Below are 19,344 nucleotides of genomic sequence, written 5' to 3'. Positions count from 1 at the left end.
AATAAATAGTGACATTTCTTGTTCATGCTCCAATTCAATGGGTGCTAGAAATAGGTTATTTTTTATCAAGGGGAAAAAAGGGCAATTTGCTCCTTGTAAAGAGCTAGACAAACCTATAGAATGCATAATATAAATAATTCTAATGCTAGGTTTATAAAATATATACAAAGCTATACAACAGTGAAAAAGCTAACAGAAGGCATAACTGTTCAGGCAACTCCCAGCTTTAAATATTAGAGATGTAGTTCTGCTGTGTTAAAGTTTTCATGTGCCAAGCAATCCACTTACTATGTTATTCACACAGATTTACTGTACCCATCATAGCACTCACTCTCCACAGCCAGACACAAGACCCACACATTTTATCAGTAACTGACATTTTTCCTGCATTTCCTACTGAAATGATATAATAAAGAGTCAGGTCACATATGGTGACTGCAAGACTCCAGCAACACTTTCAGAAGTTTGGGGGTTTTGGGTTTTTTAAATTGTATTTTAAAATGCAAGAACATTAACAGAGTTTACATTCAATTTCACTTATAGAAAAACAACTGGTTATTACTTGCAAATTATTGTTAAACCTCCTGCTGACATTAATAGTGTAGGGGAAGAACTACAACACATTATAACAGCTTTGAATTGCTGATTAATAAACATCCAAAAGCCTAATTCTAGTAACTTAGAAAACTTCCACTTTTATGCAATTGAATAAAACATTAAGCTTTAAAATCCATACACTAATTTGCTCATGAGGATGGTAGATATGGATGCAGGTTTGGCTTACTGAGGACATACATGAGTGAGTATTAACGAACCTGAGTCCTGTACGTTGATTAAAATAGTCAACCAATTTCCTCACTCCCATCTGGAAACACAGGCATGAACATTTGTTGAGCAAAGTTGGGCAAAATTACTTGAATAACCTTATAAATTATAAAAAAGATGGATGAGACAAAGTTCAATAGTAAATTAGATGCAATTACTTCTTGCAACTTCTTTTCAAGTTATTTTCTTCATAATGAAAAGCAATGCTTATAAGCAACAAAGATATTATATTAAGATAAAAGGGTTTGCTCTTTTTTTTAAGAATTTGGAACCATTCCAAGAAAAGGCCAGACAAAATGCTGCCTGACTGGTAGTCTCTGCACAATTACACACGAACTTGCAGTGTAAAAACACTCATGTCAGAGGCTGGATTCTTTTGTTTCAGATCATCAGGACGCCTGCTACTCTATACCAGGCAAATGAGTTTTGAAATTCTGTCATTTAGTGCCCCACATCAATAGATGATACCAGCTTTAAATAATATCAGCAGCTCATACACTATGTAGAAATTAGTCTTGACAAAAAATCTTGTAAACTATCTTTGAAAATAAAGTTTAATAAAAAGTGTTTTGACCAGGAAAAAAAGAAAACAGTAACCATTTTGAGTAACACAAAAAAAGAACATTCACCAAGCTCACGTTTGAATTTGTACGTGATGTCTCTTCACTCAAGCAATGTTTAGAAAGCAACAGCAAAGACTCAATAACATAATCAATTCTTTGATCAATTATGAGTATATAAGTGAACCCTCAAAAACATGAAAGGCATAGAAACATCAGAAAAGCACCGGAAGGTGCAGATCATAATTCAAGCTTCACAGTAAGTGTAATTCTTCAGCTGTCTTTATTTTCATACGGCAGGCTATGAGTTTATATGATAGAAATATATTGCAGTGCTGTTTCCTTGACTCTCTGAAAAGAAAGCTATGTAGAACTTTTTGAACAGTGCTGCCACAATGGGGTTTTTTAACAACCAAATGGAAAACAGTTGCACCTTAAATACTCATTTTTAGTATTTCCTCCCATCCTTTTTGAGAGAGGGGAAGCATCTCCATATATTCTCTAAGGATTCTTTCAAAAGTCAAGGCAGGAACTGAGGACAAGGACAAATCCCATAATTCTCCAAAGCTCTAGAAAGACAGTGCAGTAAGATAGTCACACTTGATCAGCAGTGCAAAATATATCAAAACATCTTCTAAGCTTAACTTTTGGGGAAAAAATAGGAAAAGAATAATCGGTTCATTCATCAACTTTAAAAATGCATTCAATTATTCTTTTAAAACTAACAGCAGTTGGGGAATAGGGGAAAAAGTAGTTGGGGTTGAATTCTAAACACTAATAAATTTGGAAGTTCATCTATGAATAAATACTTTTTGGCAGCAATTAGTAAGTTTTCTTTGTGGAGTAAATTTTGAGACTATTATGTTGGCCTTTCTATAAAGTTTAGGAGCTGTCTTTCACCTCTGATTATTACAAATCATAATTACTTGGCTGGTTTGTCTAAGAAAGAAGATTTTAAACCCCAGAAATCTGGTCAGCAAAAGGGAAACTTTGTATAACCATCTGAGGGCAGAACAACAACTCGTTTTGCAGAAAAATACAACTATGTCAGCACCAAAAAAGCAGGCAACAGAAGATAATCGTATGAGCAAGGGAACACACAATATCCTTAAAGAAAAAAAAAAAAAAAAAAGAAAAAAAAAGAGAAAAAAAAAAAGAAAAAAAAAAAAAAGGCACAATCTTGGCTTTGAAATATTGCCTGACAGCTCCAGGCACAGATTCACAGGCTAGAGATCAATTGAGCACAAGGCTTATGAAGATTTCAATACAGAAAATTATGGGAGAAATGGGCAGAGAAACTACAGAGTTTTGCAATTCAAGAATATATATGAAAAAAGGATAAACAGAAGAAATGCTAATACCGAACTACCTCTATAACAAAATATGACTATGAAACCATAAAACATGAAATGGAAGATAAACTAAGCTATGAAACAGATTTGCTGTGCTGAGAAGCCAAAATGAAAAGTCAAGGAGCATAAGATGATGGGATGACAAGGGAGTAGTACAGCCCATCTAAAAAGCAAAAAGACAAGAATTTCACCAAGGATACAAAGTAAACAAGGAAAATTTGAATTTCTGAGATGACTAGCCAAAAACATATGCAAAGTGACTAGAAGACCGAACATGCTAACTCTGTACCTCCAAAGCAAATAAATAAGTAAATAAATAAATAGACCAAACCACCAAAATCAACACATGCCCAGTTTTACTTCCTATGAAGCTGACAAGATAAAGACAGGTGTGACTGACCAGTAAAGGCCTACCATGGGAGCAGGATCAGAGATGGGCCAGGGTGATGTGTCCATGAAGCTCAGGGAAGGATGTGGGCTGGAACTGATAACAGCTGTTGCAAAAAAGTTGGCTTGATCTCAGCATTAAGAGGACCTAAGGATGGGTCTTGCTTTAGATAAACTATAAACAGCTGAGAGAACCAACTTGTGTTTTTCTCCCTGAGTTCAGTAAAAGTGTGAATGTCTCTCTGAGTTAGCCAGGCCAGAGTGGGGTACTTGTATACACAGCTCAGCCACACTGGTATTATGACCGAGCTGTGTGTCCTGTAATTGCTCTCTTCTGCTATGTGTGACTTGTATCTGTATTGTATTTTCAGTATGCTTTGCATCATGCTGCTAAAACCAAAATCCCATGTACCATCAACTACCTTCAAATAAATAAATAAATCTGATGTTAAACATTACATCTGAGAATGGGTCAATAACATGAGATGGAATAACACAACTCTCCAGAAGATGTATGAAGCACATCCGACAGCAAAAAACAATCCCAACTTAATTTAAGACACTTCAAATAAAAGCTATTGGGAAGATTAATGGAAGACTTCTAGTTTAGAAAGTGTTTTAAAACATGAAAGTCTAAAAACAGTTGCAGTATATCTCCAACTAAACATCACCAGAGGCTGATGGCATTTTTGTGAAGCATGGATGCAGGTCAGTTCCATGTCATAAGCCAGCAGTCATGCTTAGCCAGCACACACTCTTGTAAGGAGCTGGGGAATGGACAGCATCCTCAGCTTTTTCCACAGGACACCACACTTTGCCATTGTTGACCCCAGAATCTGTGTCCTTTAGTCTCTTCCATTGTTTACAGAGTGAAAGGAAGCATTCTGCAGGTGTTAACATTTCTGACCTAATGCTGACTGGTCATAGTACTATCAAGGACAGGGCTCAATGACACAGATAATCCCTTCCTACATACCGTTTTCCTGTAGAAAGAATTGTACTTTTTATTTTTTTGATGTTGGTTTGTTTGCATTTGGCGGGTGGGGGGCTGGTTTGTTTTTGTTGTTGTTGGCTTTCTTTTGGTTTGGTTGGTTCTGGTTTTGATTTGGGGTTTTTTTGGATTGGTTTTTAACCAGATGGAGGAGTATTTTTGTATTCTCTAACCATAGGGCTCTTCCAGCATTCAGATCCCCCACTAAGTGGAATGATGTTTAAAGCATCCAAGAAACACTAGTTCCTACAGTGTATTATCACTGGAACCAAGATTAAGTTTCCCCTCATTTTTCACTTTTATCTACATACCCGGGCTTTACAGAGAACAGAGAACTCCCTGGATCTTCAGTTACCAGCCCTTGTCCATCTAAGGACAAGTCCTCTTGTGCAATTTGCATTTTTAGAAGAGGATGCTCTGCACATATTCTAGTTTACATTCTGATGACAAGTCTGCATCCGTTACAACAGCACTCTAGCCTATGATGAAATTACTCCAAGGCAGATACACAAAGCCCTTTAGAAGCAATCCTAATGCCAGTAAAATCAGTAACAAACATCTCACACTTTACCTTTTGTTAAATTACACAAACATGACATTTAAAAGTCATACCTACCTAAACTGTTATTGCTGCTAGTTGGCCAGGAAGCTACTCTATCCCTTAACTTTTTCTTTTTACAAGAGTCATCCAATTTCACAGAAAGCTCCACTTCCTCCTTCTTGATTTCCTGTACCAGTTCCATGCGGCACTGACTAAAATCCTGGAAGGAAATTTTTCCATTTTCATCTGCTCCCAGCTGGTGCATGATCTCTGCAACAGATGCTTCCATATTCAGTTGGCGGCACACCATCAGCAAATCATTCCTAGAGATAATTTTAGAGGGAAAATGGGGGCAGGGGAAGATTGGAAAAGTGGGAATAGAGAAAACAAAAAAACCAACAACTTAGTTTAGAAGAAAAGGAATACTAGCCCTGTCTAATCTGGGTGTGCATTAATGCACAGGCATTTAAAACCAATAAGCTAACTACTGAAGGAAACAAAATCTTGAAACAATTTCTCCAGCATCTGAATGATGACAGATGTATATTTATCAAACGACAAATAATCACATTCTGAGTAAAATGTGGGCAAACCAATTCAGCCAGATAATGAAGCAACAAATCTACACTATCAAAACCTTCTGGATGCCCCATTCTCTTTGATTAGATTTTTTTTTTTTTTTTAACTACCACTACTTTGCTACTCTCACACTTCACTGCTTCTTTCCTACCATCCTTTTCTTAATCACTTTTTGAACTGGATACCAATTTATACCACAAATAGCACAAGAGTGTTTCTATGTTACGGCTTCTTTTAAGAAGCTTAAAAGCATATTGCTTATTTCTGTGTTGTACAAAATCTTTCTGTAGAAGGAAGGCAGAGAAATGTCTAATACTATTATTAAGTGAATTATTATTATTATTATTATTATTATTATTATTATTATTATTATTATTATTATTATTATTTCATTATTGGTATCAGGGCATCATTCAGAAGGGCATCATTCTAAAAAAACATGATAGGTTTACATATTCAAAGTTCTCGCATGAGCAGTTTCACTGAAGTAATTTATTATCAGATTCAAGGTCCATTCTATTCAATAGAAAAAAGCTGTACATTGGGTGGAGCTCTGTAAATCTCTTCTATGCAGGAATTCCAGAGCTGCAGAAACAGAATTCTTGTCAGTTGTTTACAATAAAACTGAATAATTACGATCATGCTAACAAATGTAATAGAAATTATGATGACAATTATTATAACAATGACAATAATAATGGTAATAATGAGGATAACAACATGACCATGTAATTTAAAAACAAACACACAAATAAAACCCCAATAAAAATAACAGAAAGCAACCAGATCTCTACTTACGACAAGAAATAACTTTATTACAGAAGAATCAATCACATAGGCCAAATATAAGCTCTTCTTACTTGCAGTTCAATTTTTGCTCAGAGTTTTGCTCTTAGATTTGAATCTGATCAATTAATAAATAATCTCCATGGCTCAGTTCCTTGTTTTCAAAAATGAAAACAATACAAATAAAATCTCACAAGGGTGTTGCGAAGAAAAATAAGGATGACGGCACATTTAAATTTTTACATGGAGACCGACAGATACAATTCAGCTATGTCTATATCTGTTCTCTTGGAACAGATCAGACATAGCATCAGATTGAGGGACTATGCGGAGGTGTGCCGATTTTGAAATGAGTACCAGGAGAATCAGCACAGAGTGATTTTGTTATGGGTTTCCAGGACACAGGTCTGTTGTCTTGGCTCCAGAAGAATGAATCTGCTATACTGGGGCAGAAGGAGGCTGTGGCAGTGGTAGCACACCTTACACAGCCCTTTTCATAACAACTGTAAAGCTTCTATTTCACTACAGCCATAAGGACATGTCCAAACCCAGTTCTGGTTCCCGACAGTCTAAAGGTGTTACACAAATGCAAACAGATTTATAGAGGAAACCTGGCAAAGATTATTCCACGACGTGATACCATGGAGAAACCACATATTTTCTTAAAACTATTTAAAATTTCAGCTAGTTAAAAGGTATCATAATTTTGCCAGGAAACATTTCATCTTTGCTTATGCAACTTGCAGTCTAGGTGTACAAACACCTTTGAAGAGGGAAGTCGAAATTATAAATGCAGCCAAGTTCCCTAGAGGCAAATAGAGTAAATAAACATACAGTGTAAGAAAACCTGTTCCATGCAGTTGTGTCATGAGTCACTTCTAGACCAATACTGTAGAGAAACAGTAATCTATTTGAAACATTAATTTTAAAAGGACTAATCTAAAAAGGACTAACTAGCAGAGAACTTAGAGACAATAAGAAGTTGCTGATCTAAAAGATGTATTAAAATAACTCCAGATCACTTTTTTCTTGGTAGGAGGGTGTTTAGTTTAGGTCCCTGGTGCAGCCACCAATCTCCAGAGCATCCTGGACCCACTGCTCCATTTGCTCTTACAGCAAGTCAAAAACCAGACCACTTAAACCACAGTATCACATCAATTCTCCAGCTTTGACTTTTCTACGAGCATCTGCAGGCAAACAATCTTGGCATCAATCCCAGAAATGTGTTCGTCTGCAGTCAAGTCTTCCAAAAAGCTCACAGAGTGACACCTTTTCTTCTGAATAAACCTCTAACAGAGTTTTAGATGGGGAAAGAAATTATAAGGTAAGAGGTGTTGCCATGAGGTTTTTTCCTGGTTTGCCGAGCGTTCATATTAAAGGAGAAATGTGCAGCTTCTCGCACTCGTGAATGTAAACACAGGACCATGTTTTGTAAACACTGCCCTTGTTATGAAGTCCTTCTCAAGGAGAAGGGGAGGTTGAATGACAGCCTCCTTGGCCAATGTGGTGGGTGTGTGGGTGATAGCTAGGGACAGGCGCTCGGAAGATCACGTGATGTCACGGGAAGATAAGGACCCTCCCCCCGTCCCTTCGGTGGTGGCCCCTCCTAGCCCCATTAGCTTCCCACCAACCACTGACCTTTAGATCCTTTGCCCTCCCACTGACATAGTAGAAGACCCTGTAGACTATTTAACCCCATGTGTAATACAATAAACCGCCATTTGCCGTCCACCAAATTGGTGTAAGCGTGTGAATGGACCGAGTAGCTCGAGGACGTCGAGCTGCCGTGCTGACTCTTTGAAACCAGGTCGCCATTGCCTCATATCGAAGGCAACATTCTGGTGCTGAAAGCCCGGGAACAAGAAAAACGCTCGGGAGTCGGGATTTTTCGCCTGGACAGGAGCAGCGGCCGGGGCAGGCCAAAGGAACTGACCCTCGGCGGGGGAGACGTCCCCGGACCAGCGAGACTCATGGAGGCAATCGCGAAGGTCGTAAGTGTAATTCACAGACAGTGGGGGATTGAGTGCAAGCCCAGAGATTTACAACTTGCTTTGGCAAGATTACTGGAGCTTGGGGTGATAGAGCGCCCAGTAGAAATCCTCCATTCGGAGGTATGGGGGAGGTGTACACTCGCGCTGGCCGAAGATACGGAATCCACAGGGAGCGGGAAACACCTTAAAGCATGGGGGAGGGTCAAGCAAAGTTTACGGAAAGCGCTGGAAGAACAAGAGACCTGGAGTGCCGCCCGTGTGTGTTTGCTGGCCACTCCCAAGCTGGGAGTGGGGGCCACCACGCAAACGGCGTCTGAAAATGATTTATCCGAGTGCGAGAAGCCGCGGGAGCCAAGCACGCTTCCCCCCTCCCGGAGCCCGAGCCCAAAGCCCCCGGTGCCCTCAGGGAACCCCCCGACCCCCACCCCGAGCCCGTCGGCTTCCCCCCCGCCCGCGGAGCCTTCCCGGGCATCCGGAGGTCCCTCCCCAGTCCCCTTGCCGTCGATCGGTGGTTCGGTACCCGAGGCGCGGCAGCGCGTGCAATTTTTCTGGCAAGGACTGGCCGAGGAGGCCAGAGACGCCGAGCACGTGGCTCAGGAGAGCACGCGGCCGGCACCGCCACCGTACGGGTTTGAAAATGGCGCCGGCGGCAGCGGGGAGGGGCGGGGTCTGAACGTTTGTGGTGGGGAGAGCCCGGAGCCGTGGGTGTGCGCCAGTGCGCATGCGCAGGGGAAAGCCGGGGAAGAGGGAGAGGAATGCGCGCTCAGAAAAGAGCCGCGGGCTTCTGCTGGCGCGTGCGCGCAGCAGGAGGGGAGGGGGTGCATGTTCGGAGCGGCGCCGCGAGTCCCCGCGGGCGCGTGCATACGGGAGAGCGGCGGGGAAAGCGCGCCCGGCCCGGCGCCGTGGGCTTCCGCGGGCGCGTGCGCGCCGGGAAGCGGCGGGGAAAGCGCGCCCGGCCCGGCGCCGTGGGCTTCCGCGGGCGCGTGCGCGCCGGGAGGCGGTGGGGAAGGCGCGTTCGGGGAGGCGCCGCCGTTCCCCGCGGACATGCACACGCGGGAAAGCCGCGGAGAGCACCCGCGTGGTTCGGAGCCGTGGTTTTCCGCGGACCCGCATGCACGGGACAGCGGCGAGGAGCGCGTGCGCGCCTCGGGGCCGCGGTTTCCCACAGGCACGCACGTGCGGGAGGGGCACGAGGAGCACGTGTCCCGTCGGGAGCTGCGTTCAGCACTGCCAGCATTTAGGGGAGAGACCTCGCCCCGCAGGAGGCAGGGCAAGCTCAGGGGGCGGGAGCGGAGCCACCCCCGAGAGGGGGGGCGGGAGCGGAGCCACCCCTGAGAGGAGGGGCGGGGCCGGAGCCGCACTGAACGACACTCAAACCCAGAAGTGAGCTGGCAGTGTGCCTCTGACTCCTTGTCAGACAGTACCGGCGGCAGCAGCTCCGGAGAGCAGACAGACAGTGATTGGGATTCAGAAACAAAGAGAGCAGAACCAACACGATTTAAAATGAAACCTAATAAAGCTTTCAGCCACCCCAGAAAGAGTTTACAACATGAGCCAGCCCAGGTCACTGACTGGGGAAAAATAAAAATAGCCTGTGCTGAGTGGACACCGGCTTCCACAGTGAAAGCCTTCCCAGTGAGGGTTACTGGAATAGGGGACAACCAACAAAAAATACACACGCCAGTAAATCCCAAAGACATACAAACAATTGTAAAAGCGATTTCAGAGAAAGGGATGCACTCTGCCATGGTCTCCATTCTGCTGGATGGCCTTTTTGGTAATTATGATTTACTGCCTTTCGATATCAAGCAGATAGGACGCATGATATTTGATGGGGCGGGATTGATAGTCTTCAAACAAGAATGGAAGGACAATTGTGCAAACTTCCTAGCTCAGTCCTCTGGAGAAGGGCAGCCACTGCACAATTCCAGTTTATCGAGGTTATTAGGTAAACATGATGACCTGATAACCCCTCAGCAGCAAGCCACAGGCATGCGGGCTGAAGAGGTCAGAGCCACCACTCAGGCAGCCAGAGAGGCCATTCGTGCTGCCTCTCGAGTAGTGTCCAAGCCCCCCCCATGGGCCACCATAAAACAGGGCGAGAGTGAGAGCTTCACACAGTTTGTGGACCGCCTCCAAGCAGCCATAGAGCAATCTGCCCTGCCCTCAGAGGCGAAGGGTCCGGTAGTAGCCGATTGCCTGCGGCAACAATGTAACTCTGTTACTAAAGACATTCTGCGCTCCTTGCCGGCCGGAGCCAGCCTGGCCGACATGATTAAACATGTAGTAAAGGAAGAGCAATTGACACCTATCCAAGCAGCCGTCCGCACCCTAACCAGTGCCATGGCATGTTTCAAGTGTGGCCAGGCAGGCCACATTGCAATGAGCTGTCCCCAGCCAGCACAGCCATCCCCGGCGATGCCCCCGCACCAAGCCCGTGCGAGAGGGCCCTGCTGGGGCTGTGGGAAGAGAGGGCACCTTGCCAAAGACTGCAGGTCCCGGCCTCAAGGAAACGGGAGAGGGAGGGGGCGTGCGGGCCGCACCCGGCCTCCTCCCACTGTGAATGCAAGGCGGCCCATCTATGCCAACCCCCAGTGGGGTGGGGAACCCTCATACCCCATGCCCCCACAGGGGACAGCCGGTTTTGCACCCCCCACAGCAACACAATGGCAAAGCTTCACAACACCGCCAGCGGTGCCCTCGTGCCCACCACCACAGCAAGCCACGCCTGTGCAACAGGGCCAGCAGGGGACGCCCCAGAGCGGAACCCCTGGGTGGCCCTGGCCATGAAAATAGGGAAGGAGCCTCTAATGATTTGGGGGACATGCCGCCTCTATGGCAGTCGGGACCCCCACGTCATAGGGCTTCAGTTTTGGGGAGACACGGGGTCGGACTGTTCTATACTTCCTCAAGCATATTGGCCCCGACATTGGCAATTTAAAGAAGTACCCCCCGTGAACGGAGTGGGAGGGCAGACCCGGGCATGGAGAAGCACTCAGTTGGTGGCTATAACACTCCACACGGAACAAGGACCAGAACAGACAGTGGCAATCTACCCCTACATCCTGCAAAATTCACCACCCTTGATAGGAAGGGACATCCTCTCTATGCTAGGAGTCAGGATCACAAATTTATCCTAAGGGCCACTGCCGTGCACCCACCGCTGCCAATCAAACTGACCTGGAAATCGTCAGAACCTGTATGGATTGAGCAGTGGCCCTTGTCAAAGCCTCGAATGGCAGCCTTGCTAGAACTGGTTGACCGTGAGCTGCAAAAGGGTCACATAGAACCCTCGACCAGTCCATGGAATACCCCCGTGTTCGTAATCCCCAAAAGGTCTGGAGAAGGCTATCGCCTCATCCACGACCTTAAGGAAGTAAACAAGACAACAAAACCTATGGGTCCTGTTCAGACACTGCTGCCCATGAACTCAGCCATTCCCCAAGGGCAGCCATGTGCAGTGCTGGACATCAAAGACTGTTTCTTTTCAATACCTCTGCACCCTGAGGACAAGGAACGGTTTGCCTTTTCTGTTGTGTTCCCGAATGGCGAGCGACCCAGCCTCCGTTTCCAATGGCGCATGCTACCACAGGGTTTTGTGGACAGCCCCACGGTATGCCAAATCACCGTGGACAGAGCACTGATGCCAGTCCGACATTCCCACCCTGCTGCAACCATCATTCAGTACATGGACGACGTCCTCATCGCTGCACCATCAGCCAGCCAGGTGGATCAGTTAGTGTCCACAATCACAGAGACTCTCCAGGCAAACGGCTTTGAGATTGCGAGCGCAAAGATCAAGAGAGGACCCTGCGTGACCTTCCTGGGAGTGGGGATTACAAACTCCTATGTGACGCCTCCCAAGGTGAAGGTCTGCCGAGACATCAAGACGCTCCATGACATGCAGCGACTCGTAGGATCTCTTCAGTGGCTTCGCAACATCATCCTAATCCCTCCCGAGGTCATGGACCCCCTGTATGACCTCCTGAAAGGAAAGCACCCCTGGGAACCAAAGGAGCTGACGCCACAAGCAGCGAGCTCCCTCGACTTCATCGAACATCAGATGTCTACTGGCACACTCGCCAGGTGGAACCCAGGCGTGCCCCTTGATCTATACGTCCACTTTACACAGAAGGGAGGAGTGGGAGCACTGGCCCAAGGACCCTCTGAGAAGGCCCAGCCGATCCAGTGGGTGGTCCTCGGAAGACCAGCTCGTGCATTTTCCCCGGGAGTCGAATGTGTTGCCAACATCATCATGAAAGGCAGGAAACTCGCCCTGAAGCACCTGGGAACCGAACCGACAAGAATCCACCTTCCCTTCCGCAAGCAACTGACCACAGAATCAACCACCACGTCGGAGCACCTGGCCCTTGCCCTCACTGGCTTCGGAGGAGAAATCTGCTACGCCTCCAGACCACCTTGGACTCAACTATTGACCATTGTTGACATCGATATGCCACCAAAGGTCATGGACCGACCACTGCCAGGACCGACGGTCTTCACAGACGCCTCTTCCACGACTTCCACGGCAGCGGCAGTGTGGCAGACAGGAGAACAGTGGCATTGTGTCAAAGCATGAGACCCCACACTGTCAGTGCAACAACTGGAAGCAGCAGCTGTGGTCTTGGCGTGCGGACTCTTCCAAGACGAACACCTTAACATCGTGACAGACTCTATATTTGTGGCAAGGCTCTGCCTGGCCATGTCAGGGCCAGGTGTGTCAACATCTGCAGCGGCCTCAATGCTTGAAGAAGCACTCTCTTCACGACAGGGCACCGTGTCTGTCATTCATGTCAACAGCCACAACCCAGTCAAGGGCCTCTTCCAGACCTGCAACGACAAAGCAGGCGCCGCAGCGAAGGGAGTGTGGACACTGCAGGAAGCTCGTCATCTGCATGAGTCACTCCACATCGGAGCCAAAGCGTTGGCAAAGAGATGCAGGATCTCGACAGCTGACGCAAAACATGTAGTGGCCACCTGCCCTCATTGTCAGAAGTCACCCCTGTGGACCAGTGGGGTCAACCCAAGAGGTCTCAAGGCCTCTGAAATCTGGCAGTCGGACTTCACCTTATGTCAACTGCTGAAGCCTCGAGCATGGCTGGCAGTGACAGTGGACACTTACAGCAGAATGATTGTAGCCACACAACACCCCAAAACAAACTCTAAGGCCACAATTCAGCACTGGCTGACCGCCATGGCATGGCTTGGTATCCCCAAGCAAATTAAAACCGACAATGGTACAAATTTTACCTCCAAACCTGCGCAAGAATTCGCCTCAAAGTGGGGCATCACTCTAGTGCAGGGCATCCCATACAATTCTACAGGTCAGGCCATAGTGGAGCGAGCAAACCAAACCCTCAAAACCAGAATAGAGGTGCTGGCGAAGTCAGAGGGTTTCACCAATGTCATTCCCCCAGGGGACCAGGCACGGCTGCTAGCAACTGCCCTGCTAGCGCTGAATCAATTCCCATGGGGAGATGAAGCAAACAGTCCTGCTCAAAAACACTGGGCCACCCAAGCATTAGAGGAGGGCCCGCAGGTTGTGATCAGAAATGAGCTAGGTGAATGGGAACGGGGCTGGAAGTTGGTACTCACGGGGAGAGGGTACGCGGCTGTCAAAAGAGAGGGAAGAATCAGGTGGTGTCCACTTAAGTCAATCAAGCCTGATCTTCAGAATGAGACTAATGAAAACTGTGAGTTTCTGTTTACAGGACATGCTTGCGAGGCACCCCCGTAAAGTGTGCATTCCAGCCCCAGAGAAAAGGAACGAACCGAGAGCACCCAAGTGTCCCACGCCGGTGAGACCCAGGCAACAACGATGCTTTTGTATGATTTTGCTATTGGGGCTGGTTGCCAGAATGCAAGCCAGCCCAGACTATTATCCTCATCAACCATTCAGGTGGGTCATGAAACACCTTTCAAATGACAAGGTGCTCAAAGAAATCACCACACCGGGCACCCCATCCTTTGTGTTCCACATCACCGATCTGTTCCCGGGGCGACCAAAGATAGACCGCCACGCCCCACACCTCATGCACATGTACATGGCCTACTGGTGCCCAGCCTCCAACCCAGGGAAAAGGTACTGCAACTACCTGGGGTGGGGCCACTGTGGTTACTGGGGCTGTGAAACCATTGTTACAGATGCCAGACCATCAGGATATGGGTGGGACCCACAGGAACCCGATAAATTCTTACAGTTCTCCTGGGTACCCACCGGCTGTAACAAACCCTTCTTCAGGTCAGGGTTCTATCGAAACTATTATCAGGACCCTGCACGCCGGACATGCACTGATTATAACATAACTGTTTTACAACCAGACCACCCTAGCTGGGCCACAGGCAGGACGTGGACAGTAGTCCTCCAGTTACCAAAAGAGTGGGTAAATGTACAAATTATCAGGCTCCAGCCGCCAGTGCCCCGAGCGGTCGGACCCAAGGAAGTTATTAGAGACTCACTAAAAAGGAAAAGCACAATCCACCCCAAATCTTTGCCCACAAAGGTCACCAATACCCCGACCAGCTATGCAGATGCCTTTCAGATAGACCGCTTAGCCGTGTCTGACCCGAATCCCATTTTCCGCGTGCTAGAAGCTACCTTTTCATCTCTGAATGAATCCAACCCAAACCTAACCAATCCATGCTGGCTCTGTTACGATGTTAAACCTCCTTTCTATGAAGGAGTTGCTCTAAACATCCCATTCAGTTATTCCACAGCTGATGTCCCCCACCAGTGCAGGTGGGACACTCCCCGCAGAGGAATCACCTTGAGTCAAGTCACGGGTCAGGGAAAATGCTTTGGCAGTGCAACTTTAGCCAAGCAGAAGGGAAATGTTTGCACCGAAGTTGTCAAACCTGACAAGAAGATCAATAAGTGGGTGATCCCAGCTGCATCCGGAATGTGGGTTTGTCAACGGTCTGGGGTGAGTCCTTGTGTGTCCCTGGCCAAATTCAATGACTCTGATGATTTTTGTATCCAAGTTCTGATTGTTCCTAGGGTCTTGTACCGCTCAGACGAGGAGGTGTGTCAACTTTCTGAGGAACCGGGCCGGCTCCACAAGCGAGAGATAATAACAGGGGTAACCATCGCGATGCTGCTCGGCCTGGGAGCAGCCGGTACAGCCACAGGTGTCTCAGCCCTCGTGACCCAACACCAAGGACTTTCTCAATTACAAGTGACTATCGACGAGGACTTGCAGAGGATCGAGAAATCCATCTCCTTCCTGGAGAAATCGGTTTCCTCACTTTCAGAAGTCGTCCTGCAGAACAGGCGGGGACTGGACCTCCTGTTCATGCAACAAGGAGGCTTGTGTGCCGCCTTGAAAGAAGAATGTTGCTTTTATGCTGATCATACAGGAGTCGTTAGAGACTCCATGGCAGAACTCCGAGATAGACTGGCTCAGAGAAAGAAAGACAGGGAAGCCCAACAGGGCTGGTTCGAGTCCTGGTTCAATCAATCGCCATGGCTCACCACCCTAATTTCCACATTGATAGGTCCACTGGCAATGTTACTCTTAGCTCTCGCCATTGGACCATGCCTGTTAAACAAGCTAGTCACATTTATTCAAACACGCCTAGAACGGGCCAACATTCTATTTGTAGGACAGCAACAATTGTTGTAAACCAAACTGTGAACACTGCCAGTTGCAAAGTTCTGCCTAGTCAGCCTCGCAGAATTTACTCAAGTTTTCCAAACCCCTTCTTTTTTTTATCAAGTTACTACCTTGTACCCCTTTTCTCCAATGCCTCTAACTACCTCATTTTTTTTTTTGTGAAAAAGGGGGGGGAGATGTGTGGGTGATAGCTAGGGACAGGCGCTCGGAAGATCACGTGATGTCACGGGAAGATAAGGACCCTCCCCCCGTCCCTTCGGTGGTGGCCCCTCCTAGCCCCATTAGCTTCCCACCAACCACTGACCTTTAGATCCTTTGCCCTCCCACTGACATAGTAGAAGACCCTGTAGACTATTTAACCCCATGTGTAATACAATAAACCGCCATTTGCCGTCCACCAAATTGGTGTAAGCGTGTGAATGGACCGAGTAGCTCGAGGACGTCGAGCTGCCGTGCTGACTCTTTGAAACCAGGTCGCCATTGCCTCATATCGAAGGCAACAGGTGGGAGGTGGGAATTCCATCCTCCAATCCACAGGTCTCATAGGAAATGTATAAAACTGGGTTTTTGTAAATAAATGGGGTCTTCCTGCCCTGCATGCCCGATGAACCAAGATCTGTCTCCCGAGTCTCATTTCTGGTTAGGCCCCACGGTGATAAAGAGGCTCCAAGCATCATGAGGCAGGCTGTATCAAAATGCTTATTTCTTAATCTGTATGAACAAAAGTAATGCACAATAATTCCAAAGTCATCTGAAATACCAAAAAAGCAGAAATCACAGTGAATGTGTATCACAGAAGCCCTCTATGACACTATGATCTTTGGCAAAAAAGGCATCTCAAGGTTAGCACCCAACTACAGAGAGCACTTCAGAAGATTACCAGACTAAAAGACAATGTCCACTGCTGTCTGCAAAACATGAATAAAAACATGAATGTCCTCACCGATATGAAGTGCTGGATGGAAAATTTATGTAGTTTTGTGGTCCACCCAAGGCCTGATAGATGTCTTGACTTTACAGAAGAGAAGAAAACTGTTCAAGAAGTTCATTAGCAGATAGAACAGTCTGGTAGACTAGGAAAGAGGACAAACACCCACAGCAGTTCTTACTTAGTATGCTTTCTTGAAGAAATAATTTCTAGAACCAGGAACAACCACAAAAAAGAAATTTCTGTCCATCTAATGAATTTAGACCTGGAAACAGGTCTAAATTGTCATAAATTTGTCATAATCTAAACAATTACATTTCCACAGACTTTTTCAAATAGAAATATTTAAGAGGTTATTTTTTACTCTCCAGTTTCCTCAATTATTACCAATTTTGATGGTTTAATTTTGATGGAAACTATTACTTTATCAGGTAGAGATCATCCTGATCCAGTCAGCATTTCCACATTATCTTTTAAAGGAAGTGGTAAGGCAAGACTGACAGCTTCTGAAGGAATAATGAGGACAGCTTCAGAACTGCTGGAATTTTCCACCTGATGCAACCTGGATGTCCTTACAAAAGGGCAAAGAACGAAGAACCACAAGTTTCCTGAAACAATATACCTGCCTGAAAGTTATTGACAGAAAAAAAGGTCTGCAGTTCTCATGTCAGTTTACTAAACTGCATTCATGACCATCACTGCTATTCATACATGAAACAATTGATAAATTGATGTGTAAACAATTTTTACTATAAAGGCGGAGCCCTGGTAGATCGGGGGCTAGAATGACGTGCGTCCACACCAATATGGTTCCAAGCACTCCTCCTTTATTCCGCAAGATGTCGGGTTTTATACAGAGTGAATAGTTTACAGTTAGCAGGTGCACTGTGATAGGCAGTGGACATACAGAAGTATGTAAACTATTGCAGTTTAAAGTAGCCGTGTCTTCCCAGTAACTATTCCATGCTAGCAGCACCACTACCTTAACACATTTCCAGTAACAGATAAGGTTATTTGTGCTGCGTATGTGGAACGTACTGAGGCCTGCTAGACCAGGCCTGAGGCCTGGTCTGAGGCCTGGTCTGAGGCCCAGTTTTGTGGATAGCTCTACCTTATGATATAATTACTACATGTATATTTGAAATACTCTCTGTATTGCTAAACAAAATGCACTTTGTTTCAAGAGTATTTTCTTTGTGTTTAGTTCCTAGTGCCAGAGTATGTACTAGTATTAATCAACCCTTTTTAAATGAAAGTATAAGATATGCAGTAACACTCATTTTGTTCACTTTTAATGTGAAGTTCCATTTCCTTATGGCTGCCTCAGTGCTCTCTATTTTCTGTGTATCAAATATAGTGTAGGCAATAGTTGTAAACGAGCCATTTTCAGTGAAGCTGATGTGTTTGGCAGGGCATGAATAATGTGAGGCAGGATGGGATGGAGAACAGGCACATCAGCTGGGCAAGCTTGTTAAAATGCTGAGCAGCAATACTGTTGATACTGGGATCTCAAAATTCACACTGAAGCTTCAGTTTTAACATCTCATTGGGATCAGGAAGGGAATTCATGCAGTTTTTTTCACACTACATGAAAACGTAGCAAGACATAAGAGCATTGACTGACGTTTGATCTTTTTATAGGTCTTTTATCTGTATTTGTCCCCAAATATGAAGGAATTAAAGCAAAGTGAAAACCTGAAAGAAATTGGGTAAAAAAGGTCACTAGACAAGACTGCAGTCCCAAAAGGGGTATTTATTCCATTACCACTGAGTTCTGTATAGTGGAAGTTTATACGGCACTATATGGGATCTTGCACGTTTGCCTGATTATAAGCACAAGAGACAAATAGTTTAACTCAGCAGACAAACTCTTGAACAGTGGAAAAGGCAATTAAGTCCTACCAGTGTAGAAAACATACCAGACTCAAAAAAGTGTAATCACTCATGGATAGGTGTCTGAGCTGCTTTTTAAGAATGCCACAACCTCCATGTGTGCTCTGTTCTAGCACTTCACAGTTCTCTTCTGCAAATTTACTATTTTCAATTTTCCCAGATACAATTCAGATTGCTACTTGTTCTGGGTTGAAAAATGTAAACAAAAAATGTGTATTCTATTGTCATCTGTTAAAGTCGGTTGCGAGATATTGTTCCTTATCTCTTGTAACTCTAGGGGGAGAAAGAGGGCAGATGCCTTCTGTTAATGGGACAACTGATAACACCAGATAAGGCAGTGCCTTCTTATCTCTTCCTCCACCCATCCTCCTCTCAGGAACATCACCTGTGAATGGGCCATTTAAGATCTCTCACATGACTGATAACATTACTTCATTCCATTGTAAGATGCTCCACCCAGTGGGAGGAGCCAAAGCCTTTCCACTGGGATAAAACCAGCAATCCCAAACACCAAGAGAGACTGTTTCCACTGGATTCCCAGAGGACCACTGGACCCTTTCTTGAGGATCATCTCTACTTCAACGGAGCCACAGCTGTCACTCTGGGAGGACTTACTTCAGGCTGCTTCCAACACTCTGACCAACAGGGTGTCAGGTTTGCATTATGACTGTCAGTGGTCCTTTGTACTATTGCATTTGCCTTATTTTTATTTTATTTTATCTTTCTTGTTGTTTGTTCTCTCTCTATTAAATTGTATTTCTGACTTGGAGTCTCACCGGTTTTGCTTTCAAACCAGCACACTACTTCAAACAGGAAGCTAACACTGTTTTCTGCCATCCCAGTGAGTAAGAAAAGCAGTCTTTACATATTTATAGCCTGTAATCAGACTTTCCACCTT

At 45.6% G+C, this 19,344-nt stretch overlaps 1 protein-coding gene across 6 annotated transcripts in view; it reads right to left on the bottom strand.

Moving 5' to 3' along the window:
- MCC (MCC regulator of WNT signaling pathway) overlaps positions 1–19,344 on the bottom strand; it is a 238,735-nt gene that overhangs the window by 207,770 nt on the left and 11,621 nt on the right. For 5 of the 6 annotated variants that reach the window (XM_063424042.1, XM_063424043.1, XM_063424041.1 and 2 more), the window contains exon 2: positions 4,732–4,979. The exons of the other annotated variant lie outside the window; for it this stretch is intronic. In XM_063424042.1, coding sequence (XP_063280112.1) covers positions 4,732–4,979 — 248 coding nt within the window. The remainder of the gene's footprint in view (positions 1–4,731; positions 4,980–19,344) is intronic. 6 annotated transcript variants of the gene reach the window in all.

The sequence above is a fragment of the Prinia subflava genome, chromosome Z (assembly GCF_021018805.1).
Source record: "Prinia subflava isolate CZ2003 ecotype Zambia chromosome Z, Cam_Psub_1.2, whole genome shotgun sequence".
NCBI lineage: Eukaryota > Metazoa > Chordata > Aves > Passeriformes > Cisticolidae > Prinia > Prinia subflava.
Note: the sequence above shows the minus strand (reverse complement) of the source record. Positions and strands in the feature narration are given on the sequence as shown.